Genomic DNA, 18267 nt, shown 5'->3' on the forward strand with positions numbered 1-18267 from the left:
GATGGAGATGTATAAAATAATGAAAGCCAGACAAGAGTATTCATATTTTCTTTTTCTCATACTTTAATAATAAGGGGATATTTAAGGAAAGTGAAAAGCAAAACTCAAATTAATTAAAGAAAATTCTTTTTGTTCAACCATACTCAATTAGCCTGTGGAGTTCATTGCCACATGTTATTGAAGCCAAGAGCTTGGCAGGATTCAAGAGACTATGACATTAACATATCCACAGTTACAGTCTTTTTTAAATTCCAAAGTTAGGAAGAGACAAACCCTCATGCCTCAGGGTAAAATCAACCTCTAACTAATAGGATTAATGTGTATCTTCCCCTACAGTTTGATTATACCATAATTGTCCATTTTGTGGTTACCTCAGCCTTTCTCTGAAATATCTTGTACTGGTCACTGCAGGAGACAGAATACTAAATACTGTTGGAGACAGAATACTAAATAATGTGCGACTGCTTTTTGCTGGTATGGCAGTTCCTGTATTCAGAAGTTGATTGCTACAAATGAGTTTCTCACTGTGCCCACTACTGTTTATACAGAGAAGTGGCACCTATTGAAAGAAGATCAGATGAGCCATTTAAGCAACAAACATTGCTGGGGAATGATATTAGATGGAAGTTTATAGGGAGGGAGATGGTGATTGGTCTTGTTTGAAAATAAGTGTACTTCAAACAGTCATAACACCTGTGCACCACTGGGAGCACATTTGCCTGTGGTTGTGAGGTGTATTACAGGAAAGATAAAGGGAACAAAAGGTGATTATCACATCAGAATTCTCCAATACCAGCAAGACCTTATAGACACAATCTGCATGTGGCACTGCCCCAGGTGGCCACACAGGAGAGTGATAGTCATGCTTGCTTTCCCACATTACTTTTGTGTCAGCTGCAGTCTTAGTCTGTTTCATTTGAATATAAAGAGTTTATCTTATTGAATCAAATCCATGAGACAGCAAATTATTTGTAAATCAGCTGCAATTCACAGCTTTAAATTTTATCACATTCAGACTTTAGGGTTATAACATGCAATTAAATGTATGCTAAAGCTAAAGGTTTTATTTTTTGCTTTTGGTGGGGAGGAAAAACAAACATTAATTCTTCCATTTAATATGTATTATAGTCAGACTCGCCTGTACTAACTAGTGCTGTAAAGTACCTTAGAAATAGAAACCACATGTCAATAAGAAGAATAACAGTAGCTGTACTTCAACAGAATCAGCCTTAAATCAATCCTCAGATGTATTTGATGTGCTTGTCTTGATTTTTTTTTGTCCTCAGTAATAATAAATAAATAAAAGAATAATAAAACATACTGGCCTTTTTTGCTTCTTTTGAAGCCACTTTATAGTAAAGAGGGCTAAACAAACATAAATGCTTTTAGCATAACATGGCACTCCTCTCAAGACAGGTAAATTAATCAGCAGAGCTTCAAGTTTGAACCATCTCTCACATCTGACAATTGACTGTTCCTTAAACATTTAAGGGCCAAACTTTTGAAAGCGTGCAGCTGTTCACGTTTAGGACCCTTATTAGGAGCTGCAGCTGATGCATAAGTGGGAACTTTGGCTCTTGTGAACATCTCGCCCTAGATTCCTAGAAATGGCATAAACACTGAATAAAAAGTCCCGTTTTCTCTGACCTATTACATAATACTGCAAAGTATTTTGGTTAGGGTGTGGTGAACGAATGCAGTGAAGCTGCAGGACTTCTCTTCTATGTGAATTAATTAGTACATAGTTGAAAATACTAATCATGTGAGCAAAAGTATTTATTTTTAATTGTGCCCCAGCAGTGTGTGGATATAGATACATGTATCTTATATAGATGCACACTTCTTATAATGTAGGATCTATCTGTGAACTATTGTATTAAATAACTAAATAACTATTTTATAGATTATTTATTAAAGATAAAAAGGAATGCTTAAGCTGCCTTTTTTCTTTCAATATCTCCATGTTTGTAAAAGATGTCTGTTGGGCTGGTCCAAAACCTTTCTCTTCTTCAGTGCACTTTGGTTCAGGCACTTTGTTCCTGATTGGCATCTACATTAAAGTTAAGAATGTTCTTATTCCTACTGGTATACTCATGCATAAGGTTAGGTATGTGATTAATTACCTTGTTGTATCAAGGCCTATATGTATGCACAACTTTGAGACTATGGGTATGTCTATACTGCATTCCTCTTTTGAGAGAGGAGTGCAAATGCAGCTGAGTGAAATTGCAAATGAAACGCGGATTTGAATTTCCCATGCTTCATTTGCATGATCGCGTCCGGGAACTATTTTGAAATACCCTATTTCAAAAAAAGAAACGCTATCTAGACGCGGTTATTTTGAAAGAAAACCCTTCTTTCAAAATTACCCTTCCTCCATATACAATGAGGCTTAAGGGTAATTTCGAAAGAAGGGTTTTCTTTAGAAATAACCGCATCTAGACAGTGTTTCTTTTTTCAAAATAGGGCATTTCGAAATAGGACCAGACGCGATTATGGAAATGAAGCATGGGAAATTCAAATCCGTGCTTCATTTCCAATTTCACTCGGTTGCATTTGCATTCCTCTCTCAAAACCCTATGTGATTAAGTGAATTCATGTTACCAAGGGGAAGTATAACAGAGCCAGTACAGGCAGTCCCCGGGTTACATGGATCCGACTTACATCGGATCCCTACTTACAAACGGGGTGAGGCAACCCTGCACTAGCTGCTTTTCCCCCTAGCAGACCAGGGAGACACGAAGCCAGCGCCCCACCCAGCAGACCAGGGAGACGTGGAGCGGCTTTTCTCAGCAGACACCTCAGCTTGAGAATAAAGGACTGAGGGAAGTGAGGTATGGGAGAATAAAACTGAGCTCTGGAGAAATGTTTGGCTAGAGTTTCCCCTACAATATGTACCAGTTCCGACTTACATACAAATTCAACTTAAGAACAAATCTACAGTCCCTATCTTGTACGTAACCCGGGGACTGCCTGTACTAAAATGCATGCCCCAGAACACAACCAGACAATCATTTTATATCCCTTATAATTTTGGACAACTAAATTGTTATATATGTGTAATGCTCAGTTATTGAAAAGTTTTTTTGACAAAGTTTAAATTAATTGGAGGAAATGTGATGTACTTTGAGGTTGGTCAATGGCTGAAGTAGGATTATAATATGGGAAGTTATTGAACCGTTGCTGATATTAACACGAGCTTCTTTCAAAGTGATGTTTCCTGTCTTAAAAACAATTACTCTGACGCAAAACTCACCCATAACATCATTCTGATTATTTGAGTTCCCTGCTATTCTGTTCTAAGGAAAACAATAAATGACCCAAACCAGTCATCTATGTTGGAACACTCCTAGTAATATAAATGGATATTTCAAACACATATTTTTAAAATATGTATATTTAGGATCATTTTAGTTGAGTTGCTTAGGTGGATATTAGAGTTTGCAATGAAAATGGAAAGAAACAAGAACTCACTGCTGGCTACCAAAGATTATAAATGTGACATTTGTGTATAGTTAAAATTGGATTATAATTATGTAAAATCATATTTGAATATGAAATATGTATTAATGAATGTTGGTTGATTTTGTTCTAGATTGCTTTTATTGAATAGACTATTCAAAAAAAAGTGAAAAAATAAAGAGCACAGAACAAAGAGCTAAGGAGCTCTGATTCTGATTCTGATCCTTATTCTCTTTGTGATCTTGGAAAACTCCATAAAATTCTTTGCTTCAAGTTTCCCATCTGTAAAATGGGGCTGATATACCTTTACATATTATCCCCATATATAAAAGGAAACTCATGTGGATGAATCATGAAACATTAAATATACATTAATATTATTTTGACACTATGTTACTGACTGAAAACTGAGGCAAAGAGAGTTTCTTCAGGTCACACAGAGCCACAATACTACATATTTTTAGAAATATTAATACATGCAGGACTAGGTATTAATTCTTTCCCATTCCATAATTATAAGTACTATGGCATTCTGACTCTGATGTGATAGAAAAATTATTCAAAAATACATTTTGCCAAATAAACGATAACTTTTGGTAGTTTTTGTACAAAATTACAAAGTAAATGGCACGCTAAAAGAACATTATTAAAGTGGCAGAGTCAAGTGTTCAAAAGTTAGGAATTGTCATAATTAAGATTTCTTGTAGCCTAATTTGACACCCTTGTGCGAGTGTTTTATGATTCAGGCTCTTGAGGAGAGTGTGCTTTTGTGGGCAATGTCATCTCTGCATTTGAATTGGACAGCTTCCTCCTCTACGCTGCATGGATTTAGCAGGGGGCATTGAAAGCAAAGGAGATTTTGGTACAAATCCTTGGAAGAGCTCACAAAAGCACATAGCTGCCACTGCAGGCAAATTACTGATCATTGCCAGGCTGGAGAATGCTCAGAGTGTATAGCTGCAGCACTATCACCTCTCTTTTGAGCAGGTGCAAACTATGATTTTCAAAGACTTATAACTTGAACAGAATTGGCCAGATTCTCACAAGGATGTCAAAAGGCCCATGTTTGACACAAAGGTTACCATTCTGCCAATTTTCAAGTCTCTTTCAAACCATAGATGTGCCAGAGCTTCTCAAGGTAAAGGTTTGTAGAATTTTTTAACAGAAAGAACAAGACAGTTTTCATTAGTCTCATTCTCAAAAATGACTCACCAATTTTGAATGAAATTGTCCCATAAAATTCAGTCAGATCGTCCAGCGTGGAAACTTTCAGCTTGATCTAATGGGGTTCTCATCCATAACTGGAATTTCTTGGTGCCAGAGTAACACAAATAATAAATAATCATATAATGGAAAATGTTGAACAACCTTAAGAGTGGGTGCTGCCACCAGCCGTGCTTGTACATAATGGATGATAAAATGTAGCAGATGCAAACTATTTGGAGTTTAGTATGCCATTTGATAGAGGGCATCATGAAATCTTGCCATCAGAATTAATTTGAATGGGTTGGTCTAGGACTGAAAAATATATAGAAATTTCAAATAAAGATAACGATAAATATTGTGGGAGGTTCTGGTGAGGTGCCCCAAGGATCAATATTAGATCCACTATTGCCTAACATATTTATTGCAGTTCTTTCAGAGAAAATAATCTACATGTTAAGATTTAGAATTGTTCTAAATAGGGAGGTTTTGCAAATATCACTAAGGCCAGAAAAATAAAAGGGAACTTGGAGAGTTTAGAATTAAGGGCAATAAATAAAAGGCTCAGAATAAGCCTGAAAAATGAATATACCCGTTGGAAAATAAAATGCATGCATGTAATTGGAAAGATAGTCTTGGAAAGCAGTAATGCTGAATGAGATGCTCTAATGGAAATGGGTTGGCCAACATCTCGTCCCACCACAGAAAAGCCCCTCACAGTTTTGGACTACCTATGGAGTCATGACGAAATAGATCAAGAGGTAATTGCTCTCCCTCTATATAGCTCAACTACAACTTCATCCTTGAATATTACTGTTATTTCTGTGCACTGCAGGTCCAGACAATTATAGTCAGGTTGGACGAAGTTTAGAAAGAACAACAAAAGTGATCAGAAGCTGGAGGCATTGAGTAATGAGGAAATATTAAAAGAACTAAGTGTCCAGTTTTCATTCATGTCAGTAGGTACTTACACAAAGAGTACTACTGAAGTAATTGTCTTAATTCTATGATAATTTTCTGCCATTTTTTTATAGGTTTTTATCTTTTTTCCCTGAAATTAAAATACAGGTATTGGGCTAACATATACATTATAAATATGTGTTGTGTACCATAGTTAAGCAATATTCTAGACTGCTTTATGCCTTTTTTAGATTTTTGTTTCTCTTGAAATATTGCCGTCTAGCCTACGTATCAATTCCTAAGTCATTCATTGAATTTCTCCTAGTTACTGGAGATAATAGTCATACAAAAAATATAAAGTATATATCTGTGCTGGACACTAGCTTTTTTATTTACATTTGTGGGACAGGATCAGTGACACCAGGTAGAGGTAAGCTATGTCTACACTAGCACTTTTGTCAGTATAACTTATGTTGCTTAGAGGTGTAAAAAATATACATCTGAGCTATGTTAGTTGCATGAATAGAAACACCAGTATGGACAGTGCTGTGTCAGTGGAAGAGCTTTTCCCATTGACATAAAAAACAACAAAAAAGGAGGAGTCCTGTGGCATCTCAAAGTCTTTGAGGTGCCACAGAAGTCCTTGTTATTTTTACTGGAACATACTAACACAGCTATTCCCAGCCTATGTCTAGACTACAGTGATCTATCGAAAAAAGGGATGCAAATTGCGCTCCGCGTACCATTTTCCGATAGTTTTTTGGAAGAGGCTTTTCCAAAATTTGGCCTGTCTACACTGGGCCAAATTTTGGAAAAGCCTCCTCTTTTGGACGAGCCCTTCTTCCTCTTGGAAGGAGGAAGACACGGCTTCCAAAAGAGCTCGTCTACTCTTCCACAAAAAAAAGTGGCAGAGTTTGTTCACGTAGCCCGACTGACATAGCTACTGTTGCTCATAGGGGGTTGTTTATTTATGTCAAGGGAAGAGCTCTCTCCAGTCGACATAGGGTAGCTACACAAGAGATCTTATAGCAGCACAGCTGCACCACTGTAAGCTTTCTAGTGTAAACATAGCCTTAGCAATGCCAAAGACAGTTAAGCTTCATGAAATGTATCACTCTTGTATTTCTTTTGCCAGACAACACACGGTTTAAGTAATATTGGCTCTGGAAGGAAGCAATCACAACCCTTCCTTCAGTGCCAGTGGGAAAATTCCTTTGGTGCCTCTTCTGGGAGTCTTGGGAATGGAGGTGGAATAGCAACTAGCTTTAATGCTAATTCAGTCTTTGGAAATACATTATTTAAACATTAAGTAATTTGAAAATGAAATGTATTTGTTTTCATTGTTAAACTTGTGTTTAAAAATTAATGCTATTTGGAAAGGGATCTTTTTCCCTTCCAAACCACTTCTCCCATGTCCTGGTCTCAGCTGCTGACAAAAGTATGTTGTAATTGTGGCATATTTTCTTTTTTGCTGCTGTGACAATATGATGTCACAGTTCAATTAGTGTATAATACCTTAATAATAATTCCTTAGCGTGAATAAGCAAGATAAGGACAAGTTAAAGAAATATTATCAAGTAGTTTTGATGATGAATTATTCACATCAGGAAACTTTGATGTCATCCTCCTGTTTATGCATGGTTATTTAGAAACTCAATCTTCTCATCTCTGACAAGGTTCTTTTTTTTAATTACATCTTTTTCTGTATGTCCCACAAATATATGAACAAAGTTATATTGCAAAGAAGTGTACTGAATTAGCAGTGTAATGGAAATGTTCTAATAGTATTAACATACATATACTATATATGTGTGTGTATGTATGTATGTTATATATATGTAAGTATACTTCTATACTTAGAATACCTCCATTATATACTTTAGATAAATTATCTTTATAAAAACCAAGCTGTATGTAAGAGTTGTTTGCAATACAAAGCATGTGTGCTCAGTTTGGTTTTGACTCAAGTATCATACAATAATGGTATTTTTAGTTCTAAATGCTCAGAGCTCGAGGTATCGATTTTGAAATCAAACATGCAAGTATTACACTGAGGCGATGGCTTATTATTCTAATTTCACTCGTTACATTGACCTTCTACCATATGTTTTCTCCACCTGTTGGCTCTTATCACATAATAGACTGTAAACTCTTTGGGACAGTGAATTTTATTGTATTACATTATTTAGTTATATGTGTATATGTAATGACTTATGCAGTGCAGCACTCTGGCCCTCTCTAGCAGCTGGATTGATCAATTTGCAGTACCCTTGGCCAAGAGTCTCTTAGGTTGTGGGTTCAATCCCTGCAGCAGATAACCTGATAAGCCATATGTTAGTACAGTGCCTAGCACAGGGAACTCCAGCTTCTGCCACTGAGGGGTATGTGCATGCAGCACAGTAGGGTCCAGTATCTATTTGCAGTCTTTAGGTGCCAACATTGTACAGATAATACTTGGATTCTGTCGCAGCTCTCTGACTGATGTGATCTAAGGTAAATCATTTAGGCTACAATTTTCAAGCTTTAGTACCTAGTTTGACAAAATTAATGGAGATTGCCTATCTCCTAGAACTGGAAGGACCTTGAATCCAGTCCCCTGCATTCACAGCAGGACCAAGTACCATCCCTGATGAATTTTTGCCCCAAGTGGCCTCCACAATGATTGACCTCACAATCCTGGGTTTAGCAGGCAAATGCTCAAACTACTGAGCTATCCCTCCCCCCACAACTAAGCACTAAATCTAATGTTGGCACTGGTGTCAGCAATAGAATTAGACCTTTGTGGCCAATCTGTGTCAATTGACTCAGGCTTGCAGGTCTCGGACTAAGGGGCTGTTGATTTGTTTTAGAGTGTTGTTTTGCTGTGTTTTGGGCTGCAGTGGATTGGCTGGTTGGAGTTTTTGAGTAACGTGGGTCGTCAGTATTGTGTTATTTCCATCAGGGAAAGGCCTTTTATCTACTTTATTACTTTAAAAAAGTAAATTAGTTCATAAGGTTGTTAAATTTAAACAAAAAATGGTCATAAGAGAATGCTAAGGAGTGGGGTGTATCCCTATTCTGAACTCTACTTATGTATCTTTTTGAAAAACATAAATTCCAGAAGAGCATGTAAATTTAGTCTGTGCAAACTTTCCTATTCCATGAGTTCCTTGTCCAGACCAGAGAGACTGAGGAGGAGAAGCATGCCTTCTTTGTGGAATGGGTCGCACTGAGCATAGGGAACTCATAGAAATAAGCTCTCTACCCGCAACTGCATGAAGTAATAGGAAACATTTCCATTTTTATGAGGGGAAACTGAGCTATAAGATTAAACCTCCTTAAATCCAATCTTTTTACATGCATTTTTCTTGTATAAGAAAGAGTTCAAAATATGTTACTTAAAGCAGAATAGTTTGTACTATGATAAGTCATTTTCTTTATTTGGAATCTAGTATGGTTTTTTTTGAAAGTGAAGCATTAGGAAAACTATAATAATAAATTCTTGGTCACTTAATTCTTGTTCTCCAGGCATGATAATCAAAAGTGAAAGCTTTGGCACTTAAAGCTCTCTGACAGCACAGAGAGCTGAGCCCAATTGTGATAGAAGCAGTAACAGCTCAGTGGTGAAGATTGTGGCTCTTTTTTCAAGACAAGTTTAGTTTTTTCTCCTTTTTAACTTTGCCAAAACAAAATAATTACATCTGAAACTGCTCATGTAGTTTCCACTGAGAGTGCAAAATAAGATGGGACAGTTTGATGAAAATCAGACAAAGTTCATGATAAATAAACAATTTTAGGTTTTCTGACTTGTTTTTTTTAACTTCCTGTCTCAAAGCCAGTTTATTCTATGAATTCTAAATTTAGTTTATTCCATTGTCCTCATCAAGGACTTTTGATGTAGCTTATAACAACGTGTTTGTCCTGGTGAGAACACTGCCAGGGAGCAAAAAGAGAGGAATTTAAATTCTGACTGCTCTTTGCTAGAGCTTATAAATTCCATCAGGCTGGGCAGTAAAATTGCACAAGAGTAGATAGTCTTATTGCGGCTGAGTAACCTATGAGGTTTATAAATTGTACAGCACTAAGAAGGGTTTGCTGACCCCCAAAATCTCTCTGGGCCTGCTGTGTTTATTGTCTTTGCTGTTTCCCCAGATCTGTTGGGTATCTTTGGTGTGCAGATTATAAACTCTACATCATTTAGATATAGACAAGAATCAAGGAAGCGATTCAAAGGATTAGTGACATGACTGGAGTAGATGTAGGAGAGGACTTTAGAATATAGACTAAAGTATGGCAAGGAAAGGTGAGATTCAAGGAAACAATTGGTGGGTGACAAAGTAGAACTTTGTTTCTGTGCAGGAAGTTTTGAAAAGTATGCTATGAGGTGTAATCCAGCATATTTGAATATGAATCTTGCAATGCACAATACTGGTTTTGTTTTTTGGTGGAGGGGTGTTTTTGTTTGTTTTGTCTTTATGCTGTATCAGATTAACTTTCTTTTCCAATTTAGTAGCAGTGGAGTGATACATATAGAGGTGCTTGTAGTATTTGTTTCTGTGGCAAATTTATAAGCAGAATACCATAGAAAGAGTTGATTTCAAGTTTTAGAAAGGCGATGATACATATGCTATAGTATTGTTAAATGCAGAGGCAGTAACTTTAGTAAAAACCCTTAACTACTGGGGACCCACTTCTGAAGCTACCTAATTAGACTGTTCCAGTTCCAATGTCAACTCAGTGCCAATAGTCCCAGGCTCTACAAACCTGACAGTGAGTATGAGAGAAATGCCCCCTCTAAACCATCAGGCATACCCAAGAACCCCCACATAAGAGTTGTGACAGACATGGAGCCAAATGCTGTGTGAGACAGGCACCCACATCACCATGTTATGTTGTACTCTGGGTCAGACCTAAGCAGTCCATTTGGTTACCATGAGCTTTCCTCAGACCTTTTTGAACCTACCAGCTACAGTGGAACCTGCCAAAGTTGTGACAGTTAAGTTAACCCCCTGCAACCAGACTCCCTGGGTGTCTAGTGGGAGGTAAAACAATCCACACAACAGTTTGGCAGTGTTGCCATGTACGAAAGTGCTTTCCAGATACCTGGAAGTACTAAGCCACCTCCTCGTCAGCTCATGTGATAAAGGTGACTAAAGGGCAGGGCCGAAGTGGAACCCCATTGGCTTTTCATTCAACATGCTTCATAAGCTGAATGAACTGCTGAAGAATGCTTGCCTCTTATCCTTTAGTGATGGAAACTCCGCTTTGCATTATTGAACAAAAAGTGGTTAGATTCTGGACTGGCCTTACCATGAGGCGAACTGAGGCGGCCACCTCAGATGCCAGACTGTGGGGGAGGTGCCACTAGGACCCAGAGTGTAGAAAATTGTGTCTGCTGCTGGTGCGAATGTATTCTTTCTGCTCTAGATGCAAAGTACCATGAGAGGAGTAGAACAGGAAGAAGGCAGAATTGAGACCTTTTAAAGTTTTTGCCCAAGCGAGGGGGCAAAGGGGCATCATTTGAGCTCCCCGCCTCAGGTGCCAAAATGTTGGCCATCCCTGGGTAGATTAATTAAACAGCAAAATTCGTTGTTCAGTAACAGGAAGGCAACAATTAATTACATTTTAGGGAGATGCTAAAAAATCGCATGCTGAGAATTCATTTATCTTTATATAAAATGGTGGGTTAATACATTTTCTCATTCAAAGAGTTCATGCTTTTTAATGCTTCTTGGTGGAAAATGTTTGTTTATACCATACATTTCCAGGAAAAAAATATTATCAAATATTTAGAATTTGAATTGAAAGGCAGCTGATATATGAACATTGGCAACCTCAATTAACATCCTAGATGGCAGACAGATCCATACAGAATGACAGATTATTTCTGGAGTAATTCAGTGTCAAGCAGGCAGCAGTAGTGCAGAGCTATATGCTCCCATCCACCCAAACAAAACAGGGGCTTCTGTTTGAGACTGTACCATTTTTAGTTTAAGTACAAGATTTCCAAACTATTTGTGGCTTCAAATGCATCCTGCTGTTTCTTGCAGTACAAAGCTAAAATGAGTTATTGGGATCCTGAATATACTGAACTACAGACCTGGTAAAACACACTTGATTTTTGAGGGTTTTCACTTCTGTTTTACAAAATTCTTATGTGGTTTAAGTTTTCCAATGTAGTTGTACAGTTTAAAGCCTCTGTTCTGAGATTAACTGTGCCAAATTCTGTTACATGATTGTGGTAGCAACCTATCTACCTTACAGCCTGTCCATAATTTTCACTTTTGTTAAGAAGGAAAAGAGCTATAAAGTGTTCAGTGTCAACCTATTCAAATTGCTAACATTTCATTAAAACAGGTGATAATAAGCTGTCTGCTATTTAGAAATTCAGTGATATACAGTAATACTGAGCTATCAGCTTTACAAAGGCATTTTTTTCAGGTTGAATGTTATTAATTAGTTTAGCAGGTATCTCTAGAAAACACAGTTGTACAACACTAGGGGTAAAATCCTGGCCCTATTGAAGTCCAGAGCAAATCCTCCGTGTTTTCAATCGAGTTGGGATTTTGCACATGGGAGGCATAGGGCTATCTTTTATTAATATATAGAAATAACAGTCAGACACATGGAAAAGGGACTATCTTGTGTTTCTTCATGTGCTTGTATTTTTATGTGGAAGAGGCTCAAAGAACTTGGCTTATTTAGCTAAAAGAAGGCTGAGGAGAGCTATGATTGTTCTCTCTCTCTATTCATCAGATGGATAAATATAAGAAAGTGAGAAACATTATTTGAGTTAAGTGACAATGTGGAAACAAGAACAAATGTCTATAAACTGGCCATCTATAAGTTTTAGGTTTAAAATTAGGTGAAGGTTTCTACCCATCAGAGGAGTGAAGTTCTGCAGCTGCCTTCCAAGGGGGCAAAAATACTAACCGGGCTTCAAGACTGAGCTAGGTAAGTTTATGGAGAGAATGGTATGATGATATTGCCTACAATGGCATTTGGCCCACTAGTGACTGCCGGTAGCCAAAATCCCCAATTCCTGGGGACAGGACACTAGATGGCGAGGGCTCTGAGTTATTAAGGAGAATTCTTTCCCAAGTATCTGCCTGACTGGTCTTGATCACATGTTCAAGATCTAATTAATTGCCATACATGGGTCAAGAATGAATTCCCCCTTCCCCATCCCCAGGTCAGATTGGCAGAGACCCTGGGAGCTTTTCATCTTCTGCAGCATGGGGCACGATAAGGGTATTAAAACACGGATAATCAGCTGATGGAGTAGTTGATGGGGGCGGTTCGCTTTCCCTGCTGTGACTCTGCAGTTTAAATGTAGTAGGAGTCAGGCTTCTGCCCGACTTCTAGTACATTTAAACGGCAGAGCTGCAGCTGGGTTAGCTCCCCTGTGCGGCGCAAGCCGGGACTAAGCAGTACCTGCTTATGCCACCCTGGGAGCTAACCTCACTGCAGCTCTGCCTTTTAAATGTAGTAAGAGCTGCTAGGCTCTTACCACATTTAAAAGGCAGAAGCGCAGTGGGGAACTGGTCCCCAGTCTCTCGCTGCGCCTCTGCCTCCCCTACCCTCCCCCCCCCCCATGGAGACAGTGCTGAGGGAACCAGCTTTTAAGCCTTTGATAGAGGCAGCAAAGGGGGAGAGGGGAAGCGACTAGACTAGTCAAGTATTGACTCAACTACCTGATAAGCCTAGGCTTATCGGGTAGTTAGCTATTCGACTAATTGCTTACATCCCTAGGGTGCAAGTCACTTGCAGAATTAAACTAAAGTAAACGGTGGATTTTCTCTAGCATGAAGTGTTTAAATTATTCTTTGAGGACTTCAATAACTGAGTCAGAATTTAAAGGTCTATTTCAGGAGTCTGTAAGGTTCTGTGGCCTGCAACTGGCAGGAGGCCAGACTAGATCTAGTTCACGAGGATCCTTTCTGACTTTAAAGTCTCTGAGTCTGTGATTCAAGGTGGTTAATTGTTTGGTCAAAAAGATACATTTTCCTCCGTCCTATTCTCATAACTACTTACAACTTTACCACAAAATCAGTATAGAAATTCCCAGAACAGTGGTCCGCATAGTTCAGATGATACTGGCTAGTGGAGGATGCTTCAAAGGAAGAAGCAAAAATACATAGTGGACAATGATAGAATAATTTTCACATTAAGAATATTTATTTCTAACCATTTTAGTCAGTGATTGGTGTATGCCATGAAGATAGGTGTATTTCCTATCTTATATGTGTTTATGGAATTATCTATCATCTGAGCCTGTTCTCATTATCCATGTAATACAATTATTGTTCTGATTATTTGCACTGCAATAGCATGCAGAGGTCCCAGTTGAGATGATGGTACATTTTATACATAGGTACATATGTTCATATATGTAGAATCTCATTCCCAGTGATCTTACCATTGTAAGTAGGCTAAGGGAGATAGGAAGGATTAAAAAATATATATTCTTTTCCACATTATATGGATAGGGAATTGAGGCATCGAGAGCATAAGTGAAAATCAAAGAAGATGTATATACCACAGCCAAAAATAGAATCCTGGTCTGCTTAGTCCTGATGAACCACTTCAGCCACAAAACCAACCCTGCTCTCTCCATTGTGCAATACAATATAAATGGCTACTCCTTCTTTAGGCTTCTGCTGAACTCTTAAAGTCAAGATCATCTTTTACCGATGAGGTCCACAGGTTCATTATGCATTGTATGAAGAAGTATTTTTTTAATCAATTTACAATTTGTTACCATTGAATTTAATTAGATGCCACCTTGCAGAGAGAGGACAGATGATAAAAAGTGTTTAATTGGCCTTCTTTATAACATTTGGTTTAATTTATTGTATATATCTATCTCATATTTATTTATTAATTTCCACTCTAAACTAAACAGTATCAATTTTTTCACTCTTTCCACATACAAAATTAATGTCTCTAAACATTTTTGTCACTCATCCATTGAACTTTGGGGGAAGGGAAGGTGAGAGAGATGGTGAATGAAGTTTAGATCATGATCAGTCAAACCCCCAAAATATTCCTTTCCTGAAATGGACAGGAGCTTTTAAGCTATTTTATAGTTTCATATTTAGGAATTTCAAGTGTAAAGTTTCCCAGTCAGATCAGATTGTTATGATTATAACTCATTATTATTATTTTACTTGATATGAAATGTTGCTACTTTTCTTTATATTATATCTTCTCAGTATGCTGGATTTTTTTTTCTTGCTCAAAATGGCAATAGAAAGGGCTTCTACAAAAGCATTTAACATAATTTAATTTAAAAATCTCCGAAGAGGCTTTTATCATTTATCAATATAGGAATTACAATCAACCACATGGAAAAGGAAGTGGAAGAATTGATTGCATTTTAATAGTTAGTGTGTCTGAAGCAATGGACTTTGGGCTTTTCTTATTAGCTTATCAGCAACAATATTCTGACATATCTGGCATTCTAGAGCTTGTGAGGCTATATTCTGAACAGCTTAGGGGTAGAAGAAGCAAGTAGAAAGATTATTAATTGTACCTTTGTATGAAAGAGTTTTATTAGATTAAGCGAGGTCTGGAAAAACGCCCAGCAATTGCTTTGTACAGGTCATTTTGCAGTGCTGTAATTTGGAATCAAATCATGTCTACTATTAATGGTAAACCAGTGGAGAAAAGCTGTTATGATTCAATGCCATGGAAATATTAGTTGGATTGTATATTGCTGATCAAGGACACAAACATTTTTCATCTCATGCTTGATGTTTTGCTCCTTCAGCCACAAGCTGCCACATTGAACAGAAAAAAAACCTCCAGTGGCCTTCAGAACCAAGTGTGAACTGCATGCTAAGTGTGCATTATCAATTAACTATTTAAATTATCTTGGCCAATTATTTAATATCAGCTTCTAAAAATATAAACATGTCCCCTTTTTTTCTCCCACAGTCTCCAAACGTCCACAACTATCCAGACATGGAAGCTGTACCCTTGTTGCTAAATAATATGAAGGCAGATCCCCCAGAGGATTCGTTATCTACGGACCATTTCCAAACACAAACTGAACCAGTGGACTTGTCAATAAACAAAGCCAGGTCATCCCCTACAGCAGCCTCATCTTCACCGGTTTCCATGACAGCCTCAGCCTCCTCTCCTTCTTCTACTTCAACTTCTTCTAGTCGGCCAGCTTCCTCCCCTACAGTAATAACATCAGTATCTTCAGCGGCATCTGTGCCATCAGTATTAACTCCAGGCCCTCTTGTGGCCTCTGCATCTGGTGTTGGAGGCCAGCAGTTTTTGCACATAATCCATCCAGTACCACCCTCAAGCCCCATGAACTTACAGTCCAACAAAATGAGTCATGTGCACCGCATTCCAGTTGTGGTGCAGTCGGTACCTGTAGTCTACACAGCTGTGAGATCACCTGGAAATATGAACAACACTATAGTAGTACCGCTGTTGGAGGATGGGAGAAGCCATGTTAAAGGTAAGAAAATATTGGCTTTGCATATCCTACGCTTAGTTGAAACCGATGCATATCAGGAGCCATAAGCTTGGCTGATCAACATTGTAAAAGCATAAATTAACTTGTGGTAGCTGAATGATAGTTCTTTTGAAAATGCTATTAACTTTAAAAACCTATTTTTTCATCGAGTTATTTTACCCCTAAGCTTAAAACCTAAAGAACACTTGGGGCAGATTTATTCCTTCATTAAGGTCAATAGAGTGGCATGGGAAATAAATGTAATATTTGAGTGAATGGCATGGAAATTAGGAAATAGAAAGATGGAAGAGTAATAATAGCAAGCCACTCAGAAGGACAGGGAGAAAGCAACTAGTTGGAATGGACATAAGAAAGAAAAAGAAGTGAAGCAAAGGAGAGAGAGAGGTTCAATTTGACAACAGTCCTGTTGCAGGAATATGAGCAGGAAAGATCTCCAAAGTCCAGGTCAGTCAGGGGTGCTGGTCCCTGTATAGTGGACATGCTGTGAGTCATTGAACGAAACTGCATAGGATAGAAACTATTTAAAGACAGGGAATGTGGTAGCCATCTGAGCACCTGCATTCCAGAACAGTGACAGGTGCAGAGTGAAAGGTATAGAGCCAGGTTTCATTCAGCCTACAGAGGGCGAAAGGGACCCTGCGTCAGATTGTTTCTGTTAGAATGAATAGAAGAATGACAGGAGAAAACGGGGAATATGAATAGTGCAAATCAGTTTTATGGAAATAGAACCCACGAGGCAATATGAAAATGTGAGAGAATGCAGGAGAAAGGTCTCCAAAGAGGAAGTAAATGAGAATGGAGAAGAATTAAAGATTTGTAAGGACAAAGGAAGAGAACAAAAAGATGGCACTGAAGTTACAGGAAAGGAGGAAATATCAGAGATTTCGAGAGTGGAAGAAGAGTAATTGTGATGAGCTGTGGGGAGGAAGGGAAACAGGAGAAGGGTGCAAGGGGAAGAATCCATAAAATAGATATGCCTGGATACAATGACAAGAAGTTAGTGGCAATGGTGGGAACATGAGGGAGGCTGGCACCAAGTATTGTTGCATGTTGATAAGAAGAACATAGACACATCTCTCCCCTCCCCACAAAATGAGCTGTTTCTCCAAACAGAAGGGGGGAGGAGGTATTAATAGCTAATCACACTTTTAGGGCGTATGAGGCAGAAAAGCATTTAGCATTTTGCTTTATAACATTACTATTACTTAATAAAAAAAATCATGTCTTCAATCCCAAGGGTTTGTCTCTTTTATCTCTTCTGTCTGTTTTTGGTGTAATGGTGAGGTTTTATGTTTTTAGTAGCATCATGTTGTTCATAAATCTGCTTTTACCCTCCCCTTGCCTCAGTCTCCTAGTGTTAGTGTGGAAGTTAACCAATCAGTCCGCTTGCAGAAATGGAATTTATCCTCTTTATAGATGCAGAACATGCAAAACTAGCATAGAATGTATCAGAGTTTTTTTCTGAGACTGGAAATGATGAAGTTTGAAGACTTTTTATTATATTTTATACAATGACATCATTTTAGGGTCCTATGCCTTTATGTACAAAAAATATAAATGAAAGCAGCATGGTGCAACGTACTGTAAAACATTATAAAACTGTAAAATGAATAATATTTATCTGCTGTTTAGTTTTGGACTTATGCATTGGGATAGAGCTAAAATCTGTTCTTGATTTTGATGGGAATTGTCCTAAGATACAGAAACTGTATCACTTCAGAGGTGATAACTGGCAGTGATTCCAGTCTCATCTGTTTGTGGGAGTGGAAACTCACTACTCCAGTTCACCAGCAAAATTCTAGAATTTAGTGTACTGTAGGGATTTCAGCCCGCAAGCTTCAGATGAAGACATATTGAGCTCCCTTGACAACCTCCCCTTTGTGCTATTATTGGCAGAGATCATTACCCAGCAACACTGTACCTCTTAATGCACAGCTACAGAAGAAGAAAGGATTAAGCTGTCCTTTAATTTTTTTCTCGGCAGCTGCCCCCCTTCTGCTGTCATTGGTACCTCTGGCAGAAATGTACAAGTTAATTTGAATAATTATATTAAAAGGATAATAGTGACTATCCACAATAGGCACCCGTCCTTTGTTAGCTCTGTCTGGTGTGCTTTCTGTCTTTGTTATGTAAGCCAATACAAATAACATAAAGGTAATAAACTATATATAATTACCCATTGGGGTGAAGAACCTTTTTTTTTCTATCAGGGGCCACTGACCCACAAA

At 38.0% G+C, this 18267-nt stretch overlaps 1 protein-coding gene across 6 annotated transcripts in view; it reads left to right on the forward strand.

Moving 5' to 3' along the window:
- Positions 1 to 18267, forward strand: part of KLF12 (KLF transcription factor 12) — a 377983-nt gene that overhangs the window by 219555 nt on the left and 140161 nt on the right. For all 6 annotated transcript variants that reach the window (XM_075918893.2, XM_006129058.5, XM_006129061.5 and 3 more), the window contains one exon: positions 15484 to 16021. In XM_075918893.2, the coding sequence (XP_075775008.1) occupies positions 15484 to 16021 (538 nt within the window). The remainder of the gene's footprint in view (positions 1 to 15483; positions 16022 to 18267) is intronic.

The sequence above is a fragment of the Pelodiscus sinensis genome, chromosome 1 (assembly GCF_052426305.1).
Source record: "Pelodiscus sinensis isolate ZL-2025 chromosome 1, ASM5242630v1, whole genome shotgun sequence".
NCBI lineage: Eukaryota > Metazoa > Chordata > Testudines > Trionychidae > Pelodiscus > Pelodiscus sinensis.